The 19,361-nt window shown below is 39.3% G+C and overlaps 1 protein-coding gene across 1 annotated transcript in view; it reads left to right on the top strand.

The window, feature by feature from the left end:
* The window catches only part of PEX7 (peroxisomal biogenesis factor 7), a 67,562-nt gene extending 48,503 nt beyond the window's left edge, over positions 1-19,059 (top strand). Inside the window, exons 9-10 of the mRNA XM_063124619.1 lie at positions 3,652-3,751; positions 16,761-19,059. Of these exons, the coding sequence (XP_062980689.1) occupies positions 3,652-3,751; positions 16,761-16,829 (169 nt within the window). The 3' untranslated portion in view covers positions 16,830-19,059. The remainder of the gene's footprint in view (positions 1-3,651; positions 3,752-16,760) is intronic.
* Positions 19,060-19,361: the final 302 nt, after the last annotated feature.

The raw sequence follows: 19,361 nt of genomic DNA, 5'->3' as shown, positions 1-19,361 counted from the left end.
AGCAGAATAAATCATGCAAAATAGTTGAAATGAAGAACAAAGTATGCACAGGTTTGCAAATTTGCCTGGTATTATTTCACAGTATTAGAATTATCTCAGTCTAGATTTTATTTTCATTTTTAAGCTTACTATAACTTTGGTTATAGTGCTTAAAAGAAATGATTTAGCTTGCTTTTAACTTGCTGCCTTTAACTTGCCTTACTCAGGGTTCAGTAATGAAGAGGCCTGAGATACTTTGAAAACGTAATCAAGCTAGAGATGGGTAAAAAGATTCATTTGGTTTGCATTTCAATGTGAACTTAACAAATTTGCTCTTTTCAAATATAAACACAAATCAGAATGCAGTTTACCCACAAAATCTGTACATTTTGAAAGTTTGAAATGCAGTTCTACAAAAAAGTACATCATACAAAAAAGGGTACCTTGGAAACTAATGTAGAATTTTTAAAAAATTATTTATAGCATTTATTTCCCACCTTTTTTTCTTCCAAGGAACCCAGGGCGGCGTACATAATCCTCCTCCTCCTCTCCATTTTACCCTTACAACAACAACCCTGTGAGGTGGGTTGGACTGAAAGCCTGTGACTGGCCCAAAGTCAACCAGTGGGTTTCCGTGGCTGAGTGGGGACTAGAACCCGGATCTCCGGACTCCCAGTCCAACACTTTAGCCACTACTCCACACTTTCCATTCAAAATGTGTATTTTTTAAAATGTACGTGAAAATATGCACTTCTGAACTCTTGATTAAATGGGGGGAAATCACTTCAAATGTGTACATTTGAAAGAGTATGCACAGTAATATGTAAATTTAGGGAAACGTACATGAAAATACATGCACATTTATTTTGAGTCCTCAAGAGCAAAGGGAATATGAAAAAACGACTTCACTGTTGTTAACAAATCTGCTGAGCTATTTACAATAGAGTTCTCTCTCTCTCAGTTTTCCAAGTCCTTTCAGCCCTACTCTTTCTTCCAAAATAGGACTCAGCAGCATTCTTGAATGTTATATATTGAGACCAGAGCTATATGTTTGATGGCCCAACCTTGTGTTTGCAGTTGATGTGTAAAGCAGGGTTTGTTGATTTATTGATTTATTACATTTATATACCGCCCCATAGCCGAAGCTCTCTGGGAAGTTTACAAAAGTTAAAAACAAAAACAGATATACAAAATTTAAAACCACCAAAAGTATAAAAAACAACAGTATCCATTTAAAACAACTATTCTTGGGTCAGTTAAAAACTTAGCGTATGCTGTTAAATGCCAGAGAGAAGAGAAAAGTCTTGACCTGGTGGTGAAAAAATAACAATGATGGTGCCAGGTGAGCCTCAGGTTGGAGCATCTGCAGGGAAAAGAGAAGGTAAGGGGTGTTTAATCCCCACCCCCATTTTCCACTTTTTTTCTACAGCCCACCTCCAGCTGCTTTTCCATCAGCTGGGTTTCTAAGGTTTTTGCTGGTGAAGTAGCTGGTGGTGAGGGGAGCAATCCGCAAAAGAAAATTCGCCACCAGGACAAAGTTTTGGCGCCTTTTGTACAAATTCCCTCCTACTCAGCTTCTTGACAACAAACACAAGGTTTAGAATCCCACGTTTGTCACTGAAAATGTACTTTGTTCTCATGTCATCTACATCAGAATTCAGTTTTTCTTTAAAAATAATAACATTTTATTTGGCTACAGTACCTAACGGAACACAGAAGTATGCTCTAATATAGAAATACAAACAAAGCATTGAACTATACGTAGCTACATACCCTAAATATTACAGTATTTGTCGTTTGCAGGAAAGGTATGATCTCAAATTGGACTTGTTTACATAACCTTCCAAATGCAATTCTTATTTCTTCTCTCCCAGTCAGATCAAGTCCAGGTTGCAATATCAGAAAGTTCAGTCAGCAGCATATGCTCACTAAGAATGATCTATAGACAAATGACCCTATAAGAATGTAAGAAGAACCATGCTGGATCAGACCAAGGGTCCATCTAGTCCAGCACTCTGTTCACATAGTGGCCAAACGTCTGTCAACCATGAACCCACAAGCAGGAGATGGGTGCAAGAGCACCTTCCCCCCTCCATGATTCTCAGCAACTGGTGTATACTCTAATACTGGAGGTAGCACATTTATCCAGACCCCTTTTAAAACCATCCAAATTGGTGGCCATCACAACATCTTGCGGTAGTGAATTTCATAGTTTAGCTATGTGCTGTGTGAAGAAGTACTTCCTTTTATCTATCCCGAATGTCCAACCAGTCAGCTTCGTGTGATGACCCTGGATTCTAATATGAGAGAGGGAGAAAAATGTCTCACTGTTCTACACACTATGCATAATTTTGTACACCTCTATCAGTTTCCCCCTTAGCCTCCTTTTTTCTAAGCTGAACAATTGCAGCTGTTGTAACCTTCCCTCTTAGGGGTGATGCTCCAGCCCCTTGATCATTTCAGTTACCCTTTTGTGCACTTTTTTCAGGTGTACTGCTTTCCAGTTCTTATCTTTATGCAAAATCTTATCTGGAAGTATGATCACAGGGATTCTTGGGAATCAGGAAGGTTTCTCAGTTGGAGGCTGCCCATATAACATATTAACTGGGTCACCTTGAGAGATTTTTTGAGAGTAGTCCATAGTTTTTCATATCAGAAACACCTATGGAATGGAATGTTGTGACTTGTAGGAGCAGGAACATTTGGGGTGGTGTTTGCAGAAGATCCTGATTAACAGGAACACAAGCTTGCTTCTTGAAATTTCAGTGGCAATAAATAATAGGTAAAAGGAGCCATGAGCCATGTGATATGTAGACCCTGGCAAGGGCATCACTTAAGTTCACAAAGACTGTTCCATTTTCTGTTGTCTGCTGCAAGCCTCACCAATTTTAAGATATTAGGTAGGGATAGTTTAACCTTTAGAACTCAAGTGCTGATATTCATACATACAAATGTGAATATTCCACTGTTGTCCAGTGTTCTTGAATGATTTCTTTAGAGCAGCCTTCCCTAACCTGGTGTGCTCCAAATGTGTAGGACTACAATTCCCAGCATGCTGGCTTGGGATGATGGAAGTTCTAGTCCAACACATCTGGAGGGTGTCAGGTTAGGGAAGGCTGCTGTAGAGCATCCAGTTGATGAAACATGGGGATGGACGTATAGCTCTGTGATAGAGCACATGTTTCTCAAGCAAAGGTTCCAGGTTGAGTCCTTTGCATCTCCAGGTAAACAAATTCAGGTGTGTGAGTGTGAAAGGCCTTTGAACTATTGGAGAAGTGCTGTCAGTTGAAGGAGACTGCACTAGGCTAGATGAACCAACAGTCTGACCATAGAAGACAGCTTTTATAAGTTCATGTGTTGTAAAACTGTACTTATTTAATAAAGAAGCTTCAGATTACTATTTTGCAGATTGTCCCAATGGGAGATCATCACGCCAGCTCTTTTGATCGAAATTTCCATACTGGGCTGAAGGAGATGCTTTTCTTAATGAAGTACTTATTTATGCAGATGAGCCAAGAGACTTGTGGCAATAGGATTAATTGCATTTCTAAAGTGGATGAGTTTGGTTTTTAAAAGCGTCTGGCAGCTTCAAGCATATCAGCAATCCAGCATTACATTTTTTTTTAAATAGCCTTTCAATTACCATAATTGCATTCTCGTTTCCATCTATAGATTCTGGGATTTCTCCAAGCCTGACCCTCTGCTTGAGACGGTGGAACATCATACAGAGTTTACTTGTGGCCTGGATTTAAGCTTGCATCACCCGGGCCAGGTAAGAGAAAATAAAACTTTTTTTTCTTCTGTGAATGCAAGCAATTCTATCGTCATAGCAGCTCTTGAATTGAGAAAAAACAAAAGAAAACAAAAAGGGCATGTCCCAACTCTTCTAATTTACTTGATTATTTGTGCTTGAAATGAAGGCATTTATGAGATTAAGTGCAGATTTATTTATTGCACAAATATGTAGCCTATGAAGTCGCTCAAGGAGAGCTGATAATTCCCCAAAGATCTGGGAGAAGACTCAGGGCTTCTATACCGGCAATTACTGATTTAGCAGTTGCACCTGGCGCTGCTTCCTCAGTGGCCACGTCTGGGTCTTCCTAGAAGCATCTGGGTCTTCCTTCTCACAAGTAGAACTTGGACAAAAAGGTCTTCTGGCAGCACCCCGAAGGATAACTCTATTCATTCCACCTGGTTCATTGCTACCGGTGCTCTGGTGAGTTGTGGGATGTGGGAAGAGAGTCAGGAACCATGAAAGGGCTTAGGATGGGCTCCTAAGGTGAAGCAACCTTGCAAAAGCACTGCTCAGGTTGCCTCATGTCTTCTGTGGTCCTGGGTTATGTGGAGAAATCCCAATCCTCCTCCTCCTCCAAACAGGTCCCACCCACCCCCTAGCCTTGGGTTGGCCAGGAATCTAAAAATATGGTTCTGGCATCACATTCTCAAAAAAGGTAAATAATCTGGAAACCAGAAGCAAGTCCAGATTCATAGTCCCCAAATTCATGAATCAAGATTTTTTACCACTTATTCCTCGCATATAAGGGCAACCGACTATTTGTCCAATATTGTTCCTGAGCAGAGTCTTGAGTGGTGTGTGAGCAAAATTGCATCTTTCTGCTTCTTTGAAGTTTATAACAGAGTTGTGATATGCCAGTATAGCCCTTGGATATTACTAAGAAGTTGGTTCAATAATGGATTTTACCTGCACCTATTGTTGGTCAATTTTAATTATGTTTTATACATTATTTTTATAAGTGGTTAATAATATTTTATACTTTTTATTGTTATAATACTGTTACTTGTTTGTAAAAATTGCAGTTCTTTCCTGATATCTTATTTCACTTTGGTTTTCTATTGGTCAGGAAATTATTTCTTTGGACCTTAGGTCCAAACCACGCTATTTGTGTACATTATACCACATACGGAATATAGAGGGTATGAAGGCAGTGTACGCACACCTATTGAGTGAGATTACCCTGTGTAGCATTTCCTAGGGGAGAAGATTGACTAAACCAGCCCCAATGTTAATGTAAAAATGCAGTAGGATTAGGACTATCATCATATTAGATTTTAGTTGAGTGATAATCTAAGTTTGATTCAATTTGAACATTGTTTAAATTTAAATAAATTAAATTCAGGATAAGTGCCTGTTTGGGAGATATAAACTGCTTACTTTGAGATCATGCATTTATTAAGATAAATAATATCTTTATTTATCATTGTATTTGTCATTGTATTCAGGATGGAGGGACAAATATTTTCTCCCCAAATAGGGAAAAAGGAGAAAAGGTGTATGTAGTATGTTCAGCTTTTACCTTTAGAGAAAAGCATTTGGGTGGGCCATTTTATCTTCTGATACCTTTTCTCTCTAATAGCTGAAATTAGTTGGAAGGGGAAGTTCATTCCTTGAAACTGATCAAAAGATGCACTTAAGTCAGACTTCTCCCTGTTTGCTTCCACCAATAAGGCAACTTCAGCCCATTGGTCTTTGGGATATTTTTATCTGTTACTCTTGGATGGGACTTCAGAAGAATCCAGGTATCCTGTCTTGCACTGCAACAGTTCTACATTAAGATAGTGCGACTGGGTGAAATGGGGCAGGAAAGAGTACACAGGTTCAGTCCCCAACACATCAGTGCTATCTGTACAAACAATATTTTCACATATGTGGAAGACCCTTATCAATTGGTAGAACTTCTAATTACTCAAATAAACTAAATATATACTGTATACTAGCTGCAGCTCTGCACCACTGTACTGATGAAAAGTACATGCAAATACTTATGCAACTAAAATATGCATCTTTCAGGCTTATCTTATATTACTAATATGGCTGTATAGTGTCATCCCATCTCCATAGAAGTGATTGCTATAAAAATGAATATTAGAAATATTTAAACAAAAGGCCGGAACCAGATAAAGGCACACATATTGGGTCTGACAAACTAACTTCCCTGCTCCTCTTTCCCCTGGCAGCCCCCTAAAAAGGATCCTCCGAGGGTTGGAGGATGCAAGTGAATTGAGTGGTCTGTGGCACAGGGGTCTGAGGGGGGAACCCTAATATCAGGCAGAAGCAATCTCTATTAGCAGGAGCTCCACTCACAGAGGTTACCCCTGTAGGGTTTTCACAACACCATTCAGCAGTATCATCCAACCATCAGCGGAGACATTTTGGGGGGCTCCTGGGGAGAGGAGGGGCAGGGAAAACAGTTTCTGGTGGCCTCATTATGTGCGCATTTATCTGGATCCAACCCAATAATATTTACTAGTAAGTTTTCAGAAATCTTCAATATGATCTTCAATAAGATATTCTAAATATTGGAGTTGTATTCTCGGAAAATAACAGTATTATCTCTTACTTGTTTTAGGGAAGAGATGTACTATCAGTTCCATGAATCAGTGTACCTTGAGAGAAATGCAAGAGTTCATTAGGCTATGTATTTGTTATATTCCCTGTAGGGTTTTGTTTTATCCATCTCTAAATATAGCAGAAAAATGAAATCACATCTTATTTACTATACCGTTAATCCAAGCATTTTAGTGTCTCCACTCAAAAAGAACTAAATGAATCAGCTAGATAATAACTTCTGTTCCTCCTGTATTTAAAACATGCCAGTCCAAAAACTAAGTATGATTTCATCAAAAATACTCAGTAATCTTATTTTAAATCAGGAGAAGAAGTTTCCATTCTTCGTTTTTATTTACAAAAATAAAATCATCGGAGAATCAAGGGCCAGAGAATCACTTAATCCTATGCATGATTAAATAGGAAAAAAGTACTACTATTCCCTAGCTAGCATTTTGTAGCAGAACAACTAGCACAAGCAACACCTTGCCTCATTAAGTTGTAATGAAGTGTGCAATGGCTTGTTCAACTGGTTGTGGAACACCTTCTGCAATAGGAGGACTCAAAGTACTGGATTTGACACTTGTGCAAGGATGAAAATGGGGTTTCCACAAGCAGCTCTGCTAGCAGAATGACACCATTGGATACAACCCCGTGTACATATCCTTTGTGATCGCAAAAGATCATTGTTTCTTTTGAAAGTTCTTCTGATTTTAATCAGGAATCAGATTTCTGTGTTTTGAGCAGCTTGCTGTTCTTCTTTATGCCTATTGTCCTCCCAGTCCAGCTCATGTATTCTACTATGTTGAACCAAAATACATAGATTTCTTCAGAAACCCAAGCTATTTCATATTAAATTGTGAAAACGAACACAATTTGTTGTGAGGGCCAAAGCTGAATGTCCTTGGAACAGGTCTTGGTACAACTTCTAGCCTTCAAATAAGTAAACCAAGTAAAATGCAGAATATTTTACTGAACCATATTTTTAGGGATTGCAGTTTCCCTGGAGACTTTTTTTGTGAAGCATTTGCTGCTATTGGAGACATCATTTTAAGATTTGTATAGCATAAATAGTACCCATTTAAATTAGATGGTTGAATAGTCCAGTACTTGCTTCAGTGGCCAAATTCATCTTTTCTTGGCTGAATATGCTACTTTGAAAATACAAAGAAATGAGGAAGCGTTTCTTTGCTTATCATAAAGGGCTGAGATGATGGCGTTTTAGGGCTGCTCTGGTTATAAGGCTGCAGAGTGTTCAACACAAATGTAAGGAAAAGAAATGAAAGTCCTGGGAACACTTTCTTTAATGCTGTACCTAGTTATCATCAGGCCTTCTCTTACGCTACAGAGAGCAAGGGTTTCCATATGTAAATGAATGCTTTCTGTTGAGCAAGGTCTTTTCTATAGCTGTTGTCTTCCTGGAAGCAGGTTTAAGTGCTTTGAATGGGGAGAAAGAATGTTCTGTGAAGTATGAACCACACACAATTCATTTTTCTAAATTGCAATTTTTAAATTTCTTTTAAAGGCAGTAGAAGTGAGATTTCCCCCCAAAGCATTGAAGAATGAGACACCTGCCAAACATGCAAGTGTTACAGTTTACAAAGTGTATTGTTGAAAAGCATACGTTTCAGGTTCAACCCTTTTATTCCTACAGAAACCCCTGATTTTAATGGAGCAGATTTGCAGCCCTGTGCACATAATAGTCTCCCTTGAGCCTCCCCTACTTGAGCCCTGCCTGGAGGCTCCATTGGAGAAGATGTTGATGGAGAAGGACCAAGGCTACCCTTAAAGTAGCCTGCTGACAAGTCTTAGTATCACAGCTGTTGCTTTGTCTCCTCCCTGGCAACTGTCTGCACCACCCTAGGGAGGCCAGCCTTGTACTTGTAGCACTATGGCCAGGCAATAAATGTAGAATACAACTGAGAACCTGCAGCAAAAATACCAGCCATTTTCTAGGTAGGTGTTAAAGTTGACATTATTTAGATGTGCAGGAGTTTTCTTTCCTTCTCTACCATGTTGTTGTTGTTGTTAAAATTCAGGACAAAATTTCCACCACAAAAAGCAGCCTCACAGCAGCTTGCACACAAGTTCAGAAATACGTAACAGAGAAAACAGAATCCGTAAAAAGCATAGAACAGTAATACAAATAAGAATAAACAACATAAAAACATAACCTAAAAACAATCCAGTACTAAAAATGTTCATTTGCAATACGCAAATCTTTCCCATCCCTGAACAAACACCACAAAAGCAGCTTAAAAGAATTCTCCAGTACCTGGTAAAACAAGTACAACTGTGCCTGGTGCTGAAAAAGATGACACTTTTGGCACTGACAAGCTTTTGGAGACAGTGTTTTATAAATATCACAGGAAGGACCTGAATGGCTGCCCTCTGAAATTCTCTTGGAGTATTCACACAGAGAAAGGGCTTTGAAGCCGACTTCAGGGACTGTGTAGACTCATATGGGGAGAAGCAGTCCTTGAGATCTTAGGACCTTGTGCTATTTAAGGCTTTATAAGATTTGGCTCAGAAACAAACTTAAGAGTATAGGCAAACCAGGACTGGACATATAAATTCACGTTGCCTAATCCCAGTCAGCAAACTGGCTGCCAAATTCTGCACTAGCTGCAGTTTTCAAGCCATCTTCCTAGGCAGCCCAATTACAACACATTGCAATAATCTAACCTAGAGGTCACCAGAGTATAGACCACCAATGCCAAGTGCCTCCAGTCATCTTCAGCTGTATTCATTTACATCACCATTAGTTTATTGCATGTTGTAATCTGACTTGGTAAAGGTTTGTACAAGGATGAATCTGGATTAAGCCATTGCTAGTTTCAACCAAGGAGACTGTTCTTAGAACTGGAGAGGCAAATTCACAAGGAAATACATACACAATTAGATGGGCTTTTGTCAGTGAAACTGGCAAACATCATGTGGTCGCCATTGGAACATCAGCAGAACTTCCAAACCTCTGATATCTCCAGACCTTCTAATATTATATTTTAGCAGATACTGACAAATCATAGCACGTATTAACTATTGGCATAACACATTAGAGATCATGTTTGTGTGTGTGTTTAACTCTTTTTTTTTTTTTTTTGGTATATTTTCCTCAGTTTAATTCTCAATTTCTTTTTTAAAAAGTTCATTTTCATTTTTCCACAATAAGTATCTTTCAATTTTTTTAAAATAAAGTGATAATATTGCATCAATAATTGCTAAAAAGACATCACACTATTGGGATGAAATGGAATAAGTAATTCTTATTAGATAACCTGTCATCCACTTTTGATACCAGTCCAAAGTTTGTTTGTTCACAAATAAGTTCAACTTTAACCAGTAAGGCTTTGTGATAATAAGGCTTTGTGATGTACATGGCAATCTTATATGTGTCTACTCAAAAGTACCAATGCATTCAGTGATACTTACTCCTGGATGAGGAAGTTTAGGGTTTTAACTAAGGCCATTGCTAGACAAGGGTTTAGCCCAGGCTGAAACCTGGGCTCACCCCGTGCATGCAGATGATGCACAGGGGATCCCAGGGTCAGGCCGGGCTAAACCCTCCCTTGACCCGGGATAACCAGATCCACTTTTGGCACGGTTTTTCCGCAGCCCCGGGCTGAGCCTGGGGCTGCGGAAAGTCTAGCCGGTTCCGTGGCTTTTCCCAGCTACGTGGCTTACTCGCGAGTAGCCAGAAGAAGCCGCTGTACCCATCGGGCTGGGGGCGAGAGAATCGTGAAGGGGGAGAGATGGGGGCCAAGGGGGGGCAAGCGGACAGGCAAGCGAGCAGGGGGCGAGTAAGCGGGGGAGCGAACAGACGGGTGAGTGGGGGGAGCGGACAGGCGAGCGGACGGGCATCAAACATTGGGGGAAATCGGGGGCAGGGGGGAGCAGGGAACCCTTTATTTTTTTAAAAAAATGGCCAACGCGACAGGGCTTTCCCTTATTCCGTTGCATGTTACGTCTAGCTAGGGGTGACGGTCCACGCTAGCTGCAGCGTGGCCTCACCCCTACTCCCCACTGGATTACCTGGTAGGTCTAGCAAGGCTCTCAGATTTAGGATTGCAATTACTAGTTCCAAAATGCTGATTTTCTTGGCACTTGTGATTCATCTTCTGTAAGAGACTTTTTGTTCTCTTCCTGAACAATCAGAAGATAGTATGTCATCCAGATAATTTCAGAAAGCTGGACAGATTACTCCAAGGTATAGAAAAGGTCTGAAGAGTAAATTAAGACTAAAGATAAATAGCTAATTGGGGAACTATCAGAAAAGTAAATCATCTGGCAAGTCAGTGAAAACTAGTGTTAATTAATGTATGACTATTGTCTTTAATTAATACTGTTGGTGAGAAATGGCATTACAAATATGGGAAAAGACAAACATTTTGGGATGATTTTCACTTTTATGAGAACTGAATTTCAGGTGAAGGTAGGCTTTATTACAGATGTATGAAATTCATATTCTTTGGTTTTGGAGGTTGCAGGGAAAGGCTTAAATTTATGTGTTGCAGATAGACTTGCCAATCTCCTTACCAGCAAATTGGTTGGCATGACATAGTAACAATGTTGCAATTTCTAAGGTAAGAAGTGCTTTTTTATATTATGAACTAGTACTAGAACTTCCCCTTTGTTTATAAACATCAGGACCATCTTACTGGTTAGAGTTTTACAATATTAATTGCCAGGAATTGGGAGGGAGCATTCCTTAGTTCGTCTCAGTGGAAGGAGATTGGTATTACCCAGTGGTATATTACTATCCCTATTTCCTTTTGTACTCAAGGACAAGAGTGAGGAAAAGAGAGCAGTGACCCTGAAAGTATGTATTTGTCCTTTCTAGAACAGCCTATTTGACTGCAGTGCTTTCTTGCTGCTCCAGTTCTGTTAGTGACATGAAAAATGAAAGGTATAATACATCTACTTCCCATGGGTTTCATTCCCTCGACATGGGGCAGGCTTTCATATACTTTACTAGGAAGGAAGCCCAAGAAAAGAGCTGTTTGAACCTTTTATCATGCCTTCTCTTAGCAATGTTTAAGCCTGAGTGGCCAATCCTTATGTAGACAAAATGATACAACCCATGCATAAGAGGGAGCTATCTGCAGTTCTTGGAGAAACCCTAATGTTTGCAGAAGTAGAAAAACATCTTTAAAACTAACTAGGGGGCAATCTTCCCCCAAAGCAGCCCAATGAAGACTGAGCGTGGTCACAGGCACAAAATGCTAGCTGACTGTTTTGGCAGCAGGGAATAGAATAGAATATCCTGGAAGAGCATGCAGCTGGCCGGAACCCTGAGTAGGAGCACTCCACATGGCAACATTTTGTTGCAAGTCCCACTTGTATACTGAAACTGCCACTTTTCTTGGCAATAAAAGCAGCAAATGGAAAAAGATTGAACTAGATTGCCAGTTTTTTAATGTGAAAACTGGCAATCTGAACGTGTCAGCGTCATTTGCAACTGACATGGGAAGCTTGTGTTTTATACTCTGGAACATGTGCAAAAAAGTATTATTAAGAAGCACTCCTGGGACAGAACAAAAGATAAATGGGTCACCTGGTGGCTGTCCTTCTCGTATTTCTCAAAGGAATTTGTAGTTAACAGGGCTGTATGGGCTCACAGCATACAAGTGAATTTCTGTGAATGGGTCTCTTAAAAAGGGTGCAATCCGATGCATGTTTAGATGGGCTGGAGAATGCTGAGAGTTTTAGGTCATTTTTCTGTCTAAAGATGCATAGGATTGCACCCTAATATGTTAATGTCCCCCTGCAATTTCTATATTTTTTTTAAAAAAGCAAACCCTTAGTGCAGATTTCAGAGAAAAAATAATTATAGGAAAAAAGAATTCATTATAGTTAGTTTGTTTATAATATTATAATCAAATTTAAAACTCCCTAGTGAATCTGCAACTAGAAGTCTGTTAATTTATGATAATTCATTAAGAAAACAAAGAAACAAAATAATGAAACGAATTAATTGCCTTAGTCATTAAATCTAATCCTTAATCAGTTCTTTTATTCCTTGATTTTAATGATAATCTGTTAATACTACAATTCAAAACTTACCATAATTAATTCTTCCAACAGTTTTTAAATCACCCTCTTTATTCCCATTCCTCTTCCCTTTAATCAATTTCTTTATACTTATGAAGAACTTGAGATTTAACAACACTTTCTTTGCTTAAAGGTAGGTAAATATTTTGTAAATGTATTTGGTAAACTTAATCATAAACAAGATCCTTTGAAAGTAAAGGAACAAGTTAGATGTTGCTAAGGTCCACTGCTTTTGGTGGGACTTAGCTGTGATTAACTAGCTAGATCAGGGCCATGGACAACATCAGAATCCTCATAACAAAGCCAGGTTTCATGATCAATAAAATCTGTGCATATATACATGAAGTATCTGGAGGCTACTGGAAAATGGTATCTGGAGAGGTCTGCTGGCTGGGGCATGCTGGAAGTTGTAGGACTTTTTCTGTCTAAACATGCATTGGATTGTGCCATCAGTTGAGAGGTGATGAATAAGGGTTTCCATAAGGGTGCCTGAAATGGCCATTTCTGGTACAGTTTTACAACACTACAACCACTACATTGCCACATTGTATCACCATTACAGCCATGTTTTTCAGATTGGTTGAAGGTGGAACCACTCCAGCCAAACTGTCTGGGACAGGGAAAACACACACACACACACACACACACACACACACACACACACACACACACACCAGCCTGGCAAGAAAGGAACAGGACCCCTGTTGCTCCAGTACAAAAAGGACTCTCAGGAGGTTTCTGCTTCTTTTGGGATTGTTTCTCTTCACATTGGGAGGGTCGTCTGCTGGACCAGAAGTAGAGCTTCTCATGCTTCTTTGTCTTGGGTGGCATTAGTTCTCTAATCACTCTACTCTATAGTGCAGAAACATTAGGCCTGTTCACACAATCAGGCAGCCTACTGTAGTTTATTTAAGCCATAGTGGGCTGAGGCACAGGCCATTTTGAATATTCAGGTGATGACCACAACTAGTCATGTTGTCTGAAACCGGCAAGGGATGATTGTTGCCGTGGTTAACAAACCACCCACAGTCAGCAAAAACTAGGCTGACAACCATTACCCGGAGGGCCTTCTCTTCTGCTGCTCTGAGACTGTGGGAGAGATTTGTCAACTTAACAGTCTTCCAGAATTTAAGAAAGCCATAAAGACTGATCTCTTCCAGCAGGCCTACCTAGTTGCATTTTAAGATGCCTTTTAATAATGTGCTGCCTTTTAATAATGTATTAGTTTTATACGTTTTTAATCAATTATATGTATTTTATGGTGTTTTGTATTTGTATTGTAACCCGCCTTGATCCAGAGGGAGAGGCGGGTAATAAATAAATAAATAAATTATGATTATTATTAACCCTACAACAGCCCACAACCCACCTCACCAGCTTTGGATGGCAAGGCAAGCTGTGGCTGCAGCTCCAATATTCAGAAGCTGCCCAGCATGCACTGCAACACACTGGGGCCACAGTGAACTGAAGTGATCTTTTGAACCCGGTCACTATCTGGAAACCCAAGGTTTGCAGTTCAGGTCCTCTGTGCAACTAACCTTAATCAATTTACTGTCTTACCTGAATCTGCCAAGTAATGGTGATGAGCTATCATCCCAAAGACTCCTGAGAATACAGTGGCTTATCAATTTCAAAATGTAAATACCAAATTTTCATGAGCTATTAACTTCAAATGTTAAGTGATACAGAGCCAAGCAACGGACTTCCTCTTTTCAGATGCACGTATTTCTTCTTTTGTAGAATAGAGATTTCTGGTGACACATCACAATGCTCTCTCCTGGGGATTGGTTAGTGTCTATCAGACTTCAAGAGCTCACAGCTATTTATCAGAGTCATTTCCTACAGATGTTTTCTTTGCTATCTTTGCTTAACTGCCCTTGGATTTTTCCATGTACTATCAGAAATGAAGCTGGATTCAATTACGCAAAATGGTTCTCGGAAGTCTACATTTTGTCGAAACCCTGTTTGCTCTTCTATGATTGGATGAAATGATTATTGCTGTATTCGTGTTCAGAAGCTACTGCATGATGCTAATTAAGTTGATCACAGGTGGGAAGTCCCCAGGGATTTTGCAGATGGTGCGTTATGTATTGTTTCCTCTTGGCAATTGAACATACTGGAAGAGACTAGCTTGCTTTTTCACTTCTGAGTGTATGTAGAAGACAGATCCACTGTGAATGTATTGCAGAGCTGGGTGGGTTGTTAATTACATAGATCTTCTGTTTTACTATACAGATAACCATTTTCCTCAGAAAAATATAGTTCACTGAAGAATTATGAAGATTCCTGCTTTCACAATGTGCTGTATTAGTTGAATTTTCATTTGGGTTTAGAGTAACACAACTTAAAAACCTTTTGGATTTTTTTTTTTTAAATAGTGAGCCATTTTTTAAAAAGTTTACAGGTTGGTTTGTAGTCAAAAGTATGTTTGACTTGATATTTAGAAACTTCTTTTACAGCTGTGAATTCATTTCTTTGGCTCTTTCTAACAGTGCCATATGTTAGATAATACAATTCTATATAAGTATCACTCTTTCGTTCTAGGGTTTGGCTACAGAATGTTTACATTATCAAATATAATATAGTTTGTACTTTTCTTCCTCCTCCCCCTAAAGAACATATTCCTATTTTCTGAAATATTCTAATTTGCTTTAGGTTGGTACAAAACAGTATTTAATAAGAGGAGGTGCAGGGAACGCTGATCAAATTTGCAGATGACACAAAATTGGGTGGGATAACTAATACCCTGGAAGACAGAAACAAACTTCAAAGTGATCTTGATAGGCTGGAGTGCTGGGCTGAAAACAACAGGATGAAATTTAATAGGGATAAATGCCAAGTTCTACATTTAGGAAATAGAAACCAAATGCACAGTTACAAGATGGGGGATACTTGGCTCAGCAATACTACAAACGAGAAGGATCTTGGAATTGTTGTAGACTGCAAGTTGAATATGAGCCAACAGTGCGATATGGCTGCAAGAAAGGCAAATGCTATTTGGGGCTGCATTAATAGAAGTATAGCTTCCAAATCACGTGAGGTACTGGTTCCTCTCTATTCGGCCCTGGTTAGGCCTCATCTAGAGTATTGTGTCCAGTTTTGGGCTCCACAATACAAGAAGGACGCAGATAAGCTGGAGCATGTTCAGAGGAGGGCAACCAGAATGATCAGGGGTCTAGAAACAAAGCCCTATGAAGAGAGACTGAAAGAACTGGGCATGCTTAGCCTGGAGAAGAGAAGATTGAGGGGAGACATGATAGCACTCTTCAAATACTTAAAAGGTTGTCACACAGAGGAGGGCCAGGATCTCTTCTCGATCCTCCCAGAGTGCAGGACATGGAATAACGGGCTCAAGTTAAAGGAAGCCAGATTCCAGCTGGACATCAGGAAAAACTTCCTGTCTGTTAGAGCAGTACAACAATGGAATCAATTACCTAGGGAGGTTGTGGGCTCTCCCACACTAGAGACCTTCAACAGGCAGCTGGACAACCATCTGTCAGGGATGCTTTAGGGTGGATTCCTGCATTGAGCAGGGGGTTGGACTCGATGGCCTTGTAGGCCCCTTTCAACTCTGCTATTCTATGATTCTATGAAGACTTTGTTAATTTAATTATGGGATTAGTTGGAACTTTGTCACATTCCCTTCAGACCAGGCCTCTAGCTTTGCATTTTCTACTAACTTTGCGAAATCATGTGTAGCTAACTGATCAGAAAATGGCCCTAGGCATGCATTCTTAAACTGTGGGAATAGTGAGGTACAACTTTGAAACATGTCTCTGCCAAACCTTCTAAAACTTTCTCTAGTGTCCATGTGTCTCATCTGAACATTCCCAAATGACAAAAAACCCATGCTTGCTTATGGCCGTTTTCTTCTTCTTATTATTTATTTATATAGCACCATCAGTGTACATGGTGCTGTTCAGAGTAAAACAATAAAATAGCAAAATCCTGCCACATAGGCTTACATTCTAATAGAATCATAATAAAACAATAAGAAGGGGAAGAGAATGCACCAAACAGGCAGAGGGTAGGGTTTTCTGACCCTTGACATTGCAATTTCAGGTTTATTTCTATCGGGGATTAAATTAGTTAGAAAGGTATTTTAGGTTTATTTTGATTATGCATGAAATTGTCATCCTCGGAGTATCTTTTTAATTTTTAATTTTAACTTATTTTTATCTATATTGCTTCATTCTAGCATTCTTGGGAAGCTGCATGAAATCATAGGCAGAATTGCCACTGCAAACATTTAAAAGTTGTGTACCAAACTATCAAAAGTTAATATATGGGTTTTCCTTCCAACTCATAATACTATGATGTCTTGTTTTTGTCCTCCCCACCTCCTGCTAGTAGCTCTAAAGTGGGCTGTGTTTGCTCTTCATAGGTGGCAGACTGCGCTTGGGATGAAACAGTGAAGATCTATCGTCCATCTTCAGTGGTAGTTCCTGCATAGCAACTGATATTCTGTATGGAAGACAGCTGTTTCGGAAGAAATCGCTCCCAGGGCAGGACAGAACTGTCACAAGTTGTGTTATTTGCCTTGATAACAGCCTTTTGTTTTAAAAATGTGAATTGATGTTTTAAGTTAAGACATACAGCTAAAAGACAAGTTAAAAAAAACTGTGATGGGCCAGCAGAATAATCACAAACCATGTGGGTGGGCAAAGCAACCAATCAACCAGGGGAGAGAAGACACACTCCTAGACTTGTATACTGTATAGGGCAGAAGTAGGGAGAAATTAGATCTCCAGATATTGACTCCCAAAATTCCTGACAATTGACGATGCTGGCAGGGGATTCTGGGGGTTGAAGTCCAAAACATCTGGAGATCTACCTTCTGCCCACCCATGGTATAGGGTATATAGCAAGCAATTGTGTAAATATTAGGTTGTTGGAATTATGTCCTATATCTACAAATGGGGGAGGGAATGCAAATTGCATTGTAATTTGATTATTCATTATTGTTCAGATGTAGAATTTATCATACAGCAATGTAGCATCAATCTGATGTATATAGCATTCAGTTGATTTCATTATGGATAATGTTTTGGAATTGATGCTGCATTATAATATAGTGCTTACTGCTGATGGACAGTAAATGACATATTATCTAACTGCTTTAGTTTGATTCTTCCTGTTTTTACATTTTCTTCTTTAATCAGAAAAAAAACCCACCAAATTGTTTCACTTTGTCTATGACACGAACCCAGTTCAGCCCATGTTCAGCTGTGACTGAAACAGAGTTGCCATTGCCAACTCCAGAAAGACAAAACTGTGGTATCTGGACAGAATCCAGAGGGGCATGAGGGCAAGACAGACCACAGTGGTTGAAGTGGCCACACAAAATGTTGTGTTTATCTAAGGTGTATGGCTATTCTGTGTGCTTATATGTCCCTCGCCACCAAGCAATACAGCCATAAGTGATGCCAGTCAGAATTTACATATTTCATAGATAGAAAATACTGAGGCTGGAAGTTTTTCTACTCCAAGGAGAAATCAGTGAATCCATGGTGGAGAACTCAAGAGTCATGCAGACAGATCAAGTGAGCCAATTAGCCATGGACTATGGGTGGTCACAATATGCATTATAGAAGACATTTGCTGAAACCCTGGAGAGCTGCTGCCAGTTAGTGCCGACAATACTGGGCTGGATAGATCAATGATCTGACAAAGTATAAGGGAGCTTCCTATGTTCCTAATAGTAAAGCAGTTGAGCACTTACAAAACATTTTCTCATTGCTTATTTTCCATCACCCATATCCCCTAGCCTTCATACTTCATAAAGGCACAGAAAAGGGCAACCAAAATGAACATGAGACTGGAGCAATTTCCCAATGAGGAAAGATTGCAATGTTTGCGGCTTTTTAGCTTTAAAAACTGGAAGGGAATCTATCTATTCCTTCCCTAAAACCATGTTCAGGGAAACATTATAGGAACGTTAAAGCTGTAGTTTTTCCCCAAAATTATTTTTGAAAATCCATCCCCACAAATCCAAGTTGGATGGGTCCTCTGCTAGAAGGACCTTTCAAGCCAATTCTACAGATGAAACTTCTCATGAAGAGACCTTCTATTTTAAATAATTTGTAAACATATATTTTGACAGATACAGATTTCAACCATTTAACTGCTACAGGAACTTTTATTTTTCTAGCTCTGTTCCACTTCAGTTTCAAAAAAGTCATTCAAGTAGTTTTCCAACCAGTTCGTGAAAAAGAAAGAAAAAGGTTTGGGATTCTTGTTTGTTTGGGCTACATTTGATCCTAGCTCATTTTTGATCCTGCATATATCCAGCATTTCCTGTTATGATTATAAGATGATCTATTCTGAGAAGAGTTGAGGTCACTATTTTTTAATTACTTTTTAATTAGTTGGGCAGATGAATTCCATAATAGTTCCATCTGTAGCTATACCTGCAAGCCAAATCCTGTCCCTTATCCAGAGACTGGGATGCATTGGAATGTGCAAGAGGCTCCCCTGATATCAACTGAAGTGCTGATCTATGTGTGGAGAAGCTGTTCTGAGAGGAGGTGTTCCATGAAGCTTCAAAACTAGAACTAATTTCTGAATTTGTTTACTGAGAGGTCTGTTTACTATATTAAAAAAACCCAAAAGTTCCATTTTCTGTTTTTCTTGAAAGGATCTTGCAGGAGATTGAAGTGTCACAAACACTTGTAAATTTATCAGCCGAGAAATTACACAAAACCATAACGCTATTGCAAATAGCTTTTGGTAATATTCAAGCTTTAAAAAAATATGCTAGTCCTCTGCAATAAAATTGATTATTTCAAGCACTACTAGTTCTTCCTTTTATCTCCTCCTCCTGGTCATTGTACAAACAACATGTTGGAGAAAATGGAGGTGATAGAATATCTTGTAAAGTGTGTGTGTGTGTGTGACAGAGAGAAGGGTGGGATTGGAAAATGGGGAAAAATATTTAGCAAGATAAAACCTTATGGACTTAAACTAAATAATCATCAAATATGAA

This window comes from Elgaria multicarinata, chromosome 4, assembly GCF_023053635.1.
Source record: "Elgaria multicarinata webbii isolate HBS135686 ecotype San Diego chromosome 4, rElgMul1.1.pri, whole genome shotgun sequence".
NCBI lineage: Eukaryota > Metazoa > Chordata > Lepidosauria > Squamata > Anguidae > Elgaria > Elgaria multicarinata.
The sequence above is the reverse complement of the archived record's forward strand: the minus strand, read 5'-3'. Positions and strand labels throughout refer to the sequence as shown.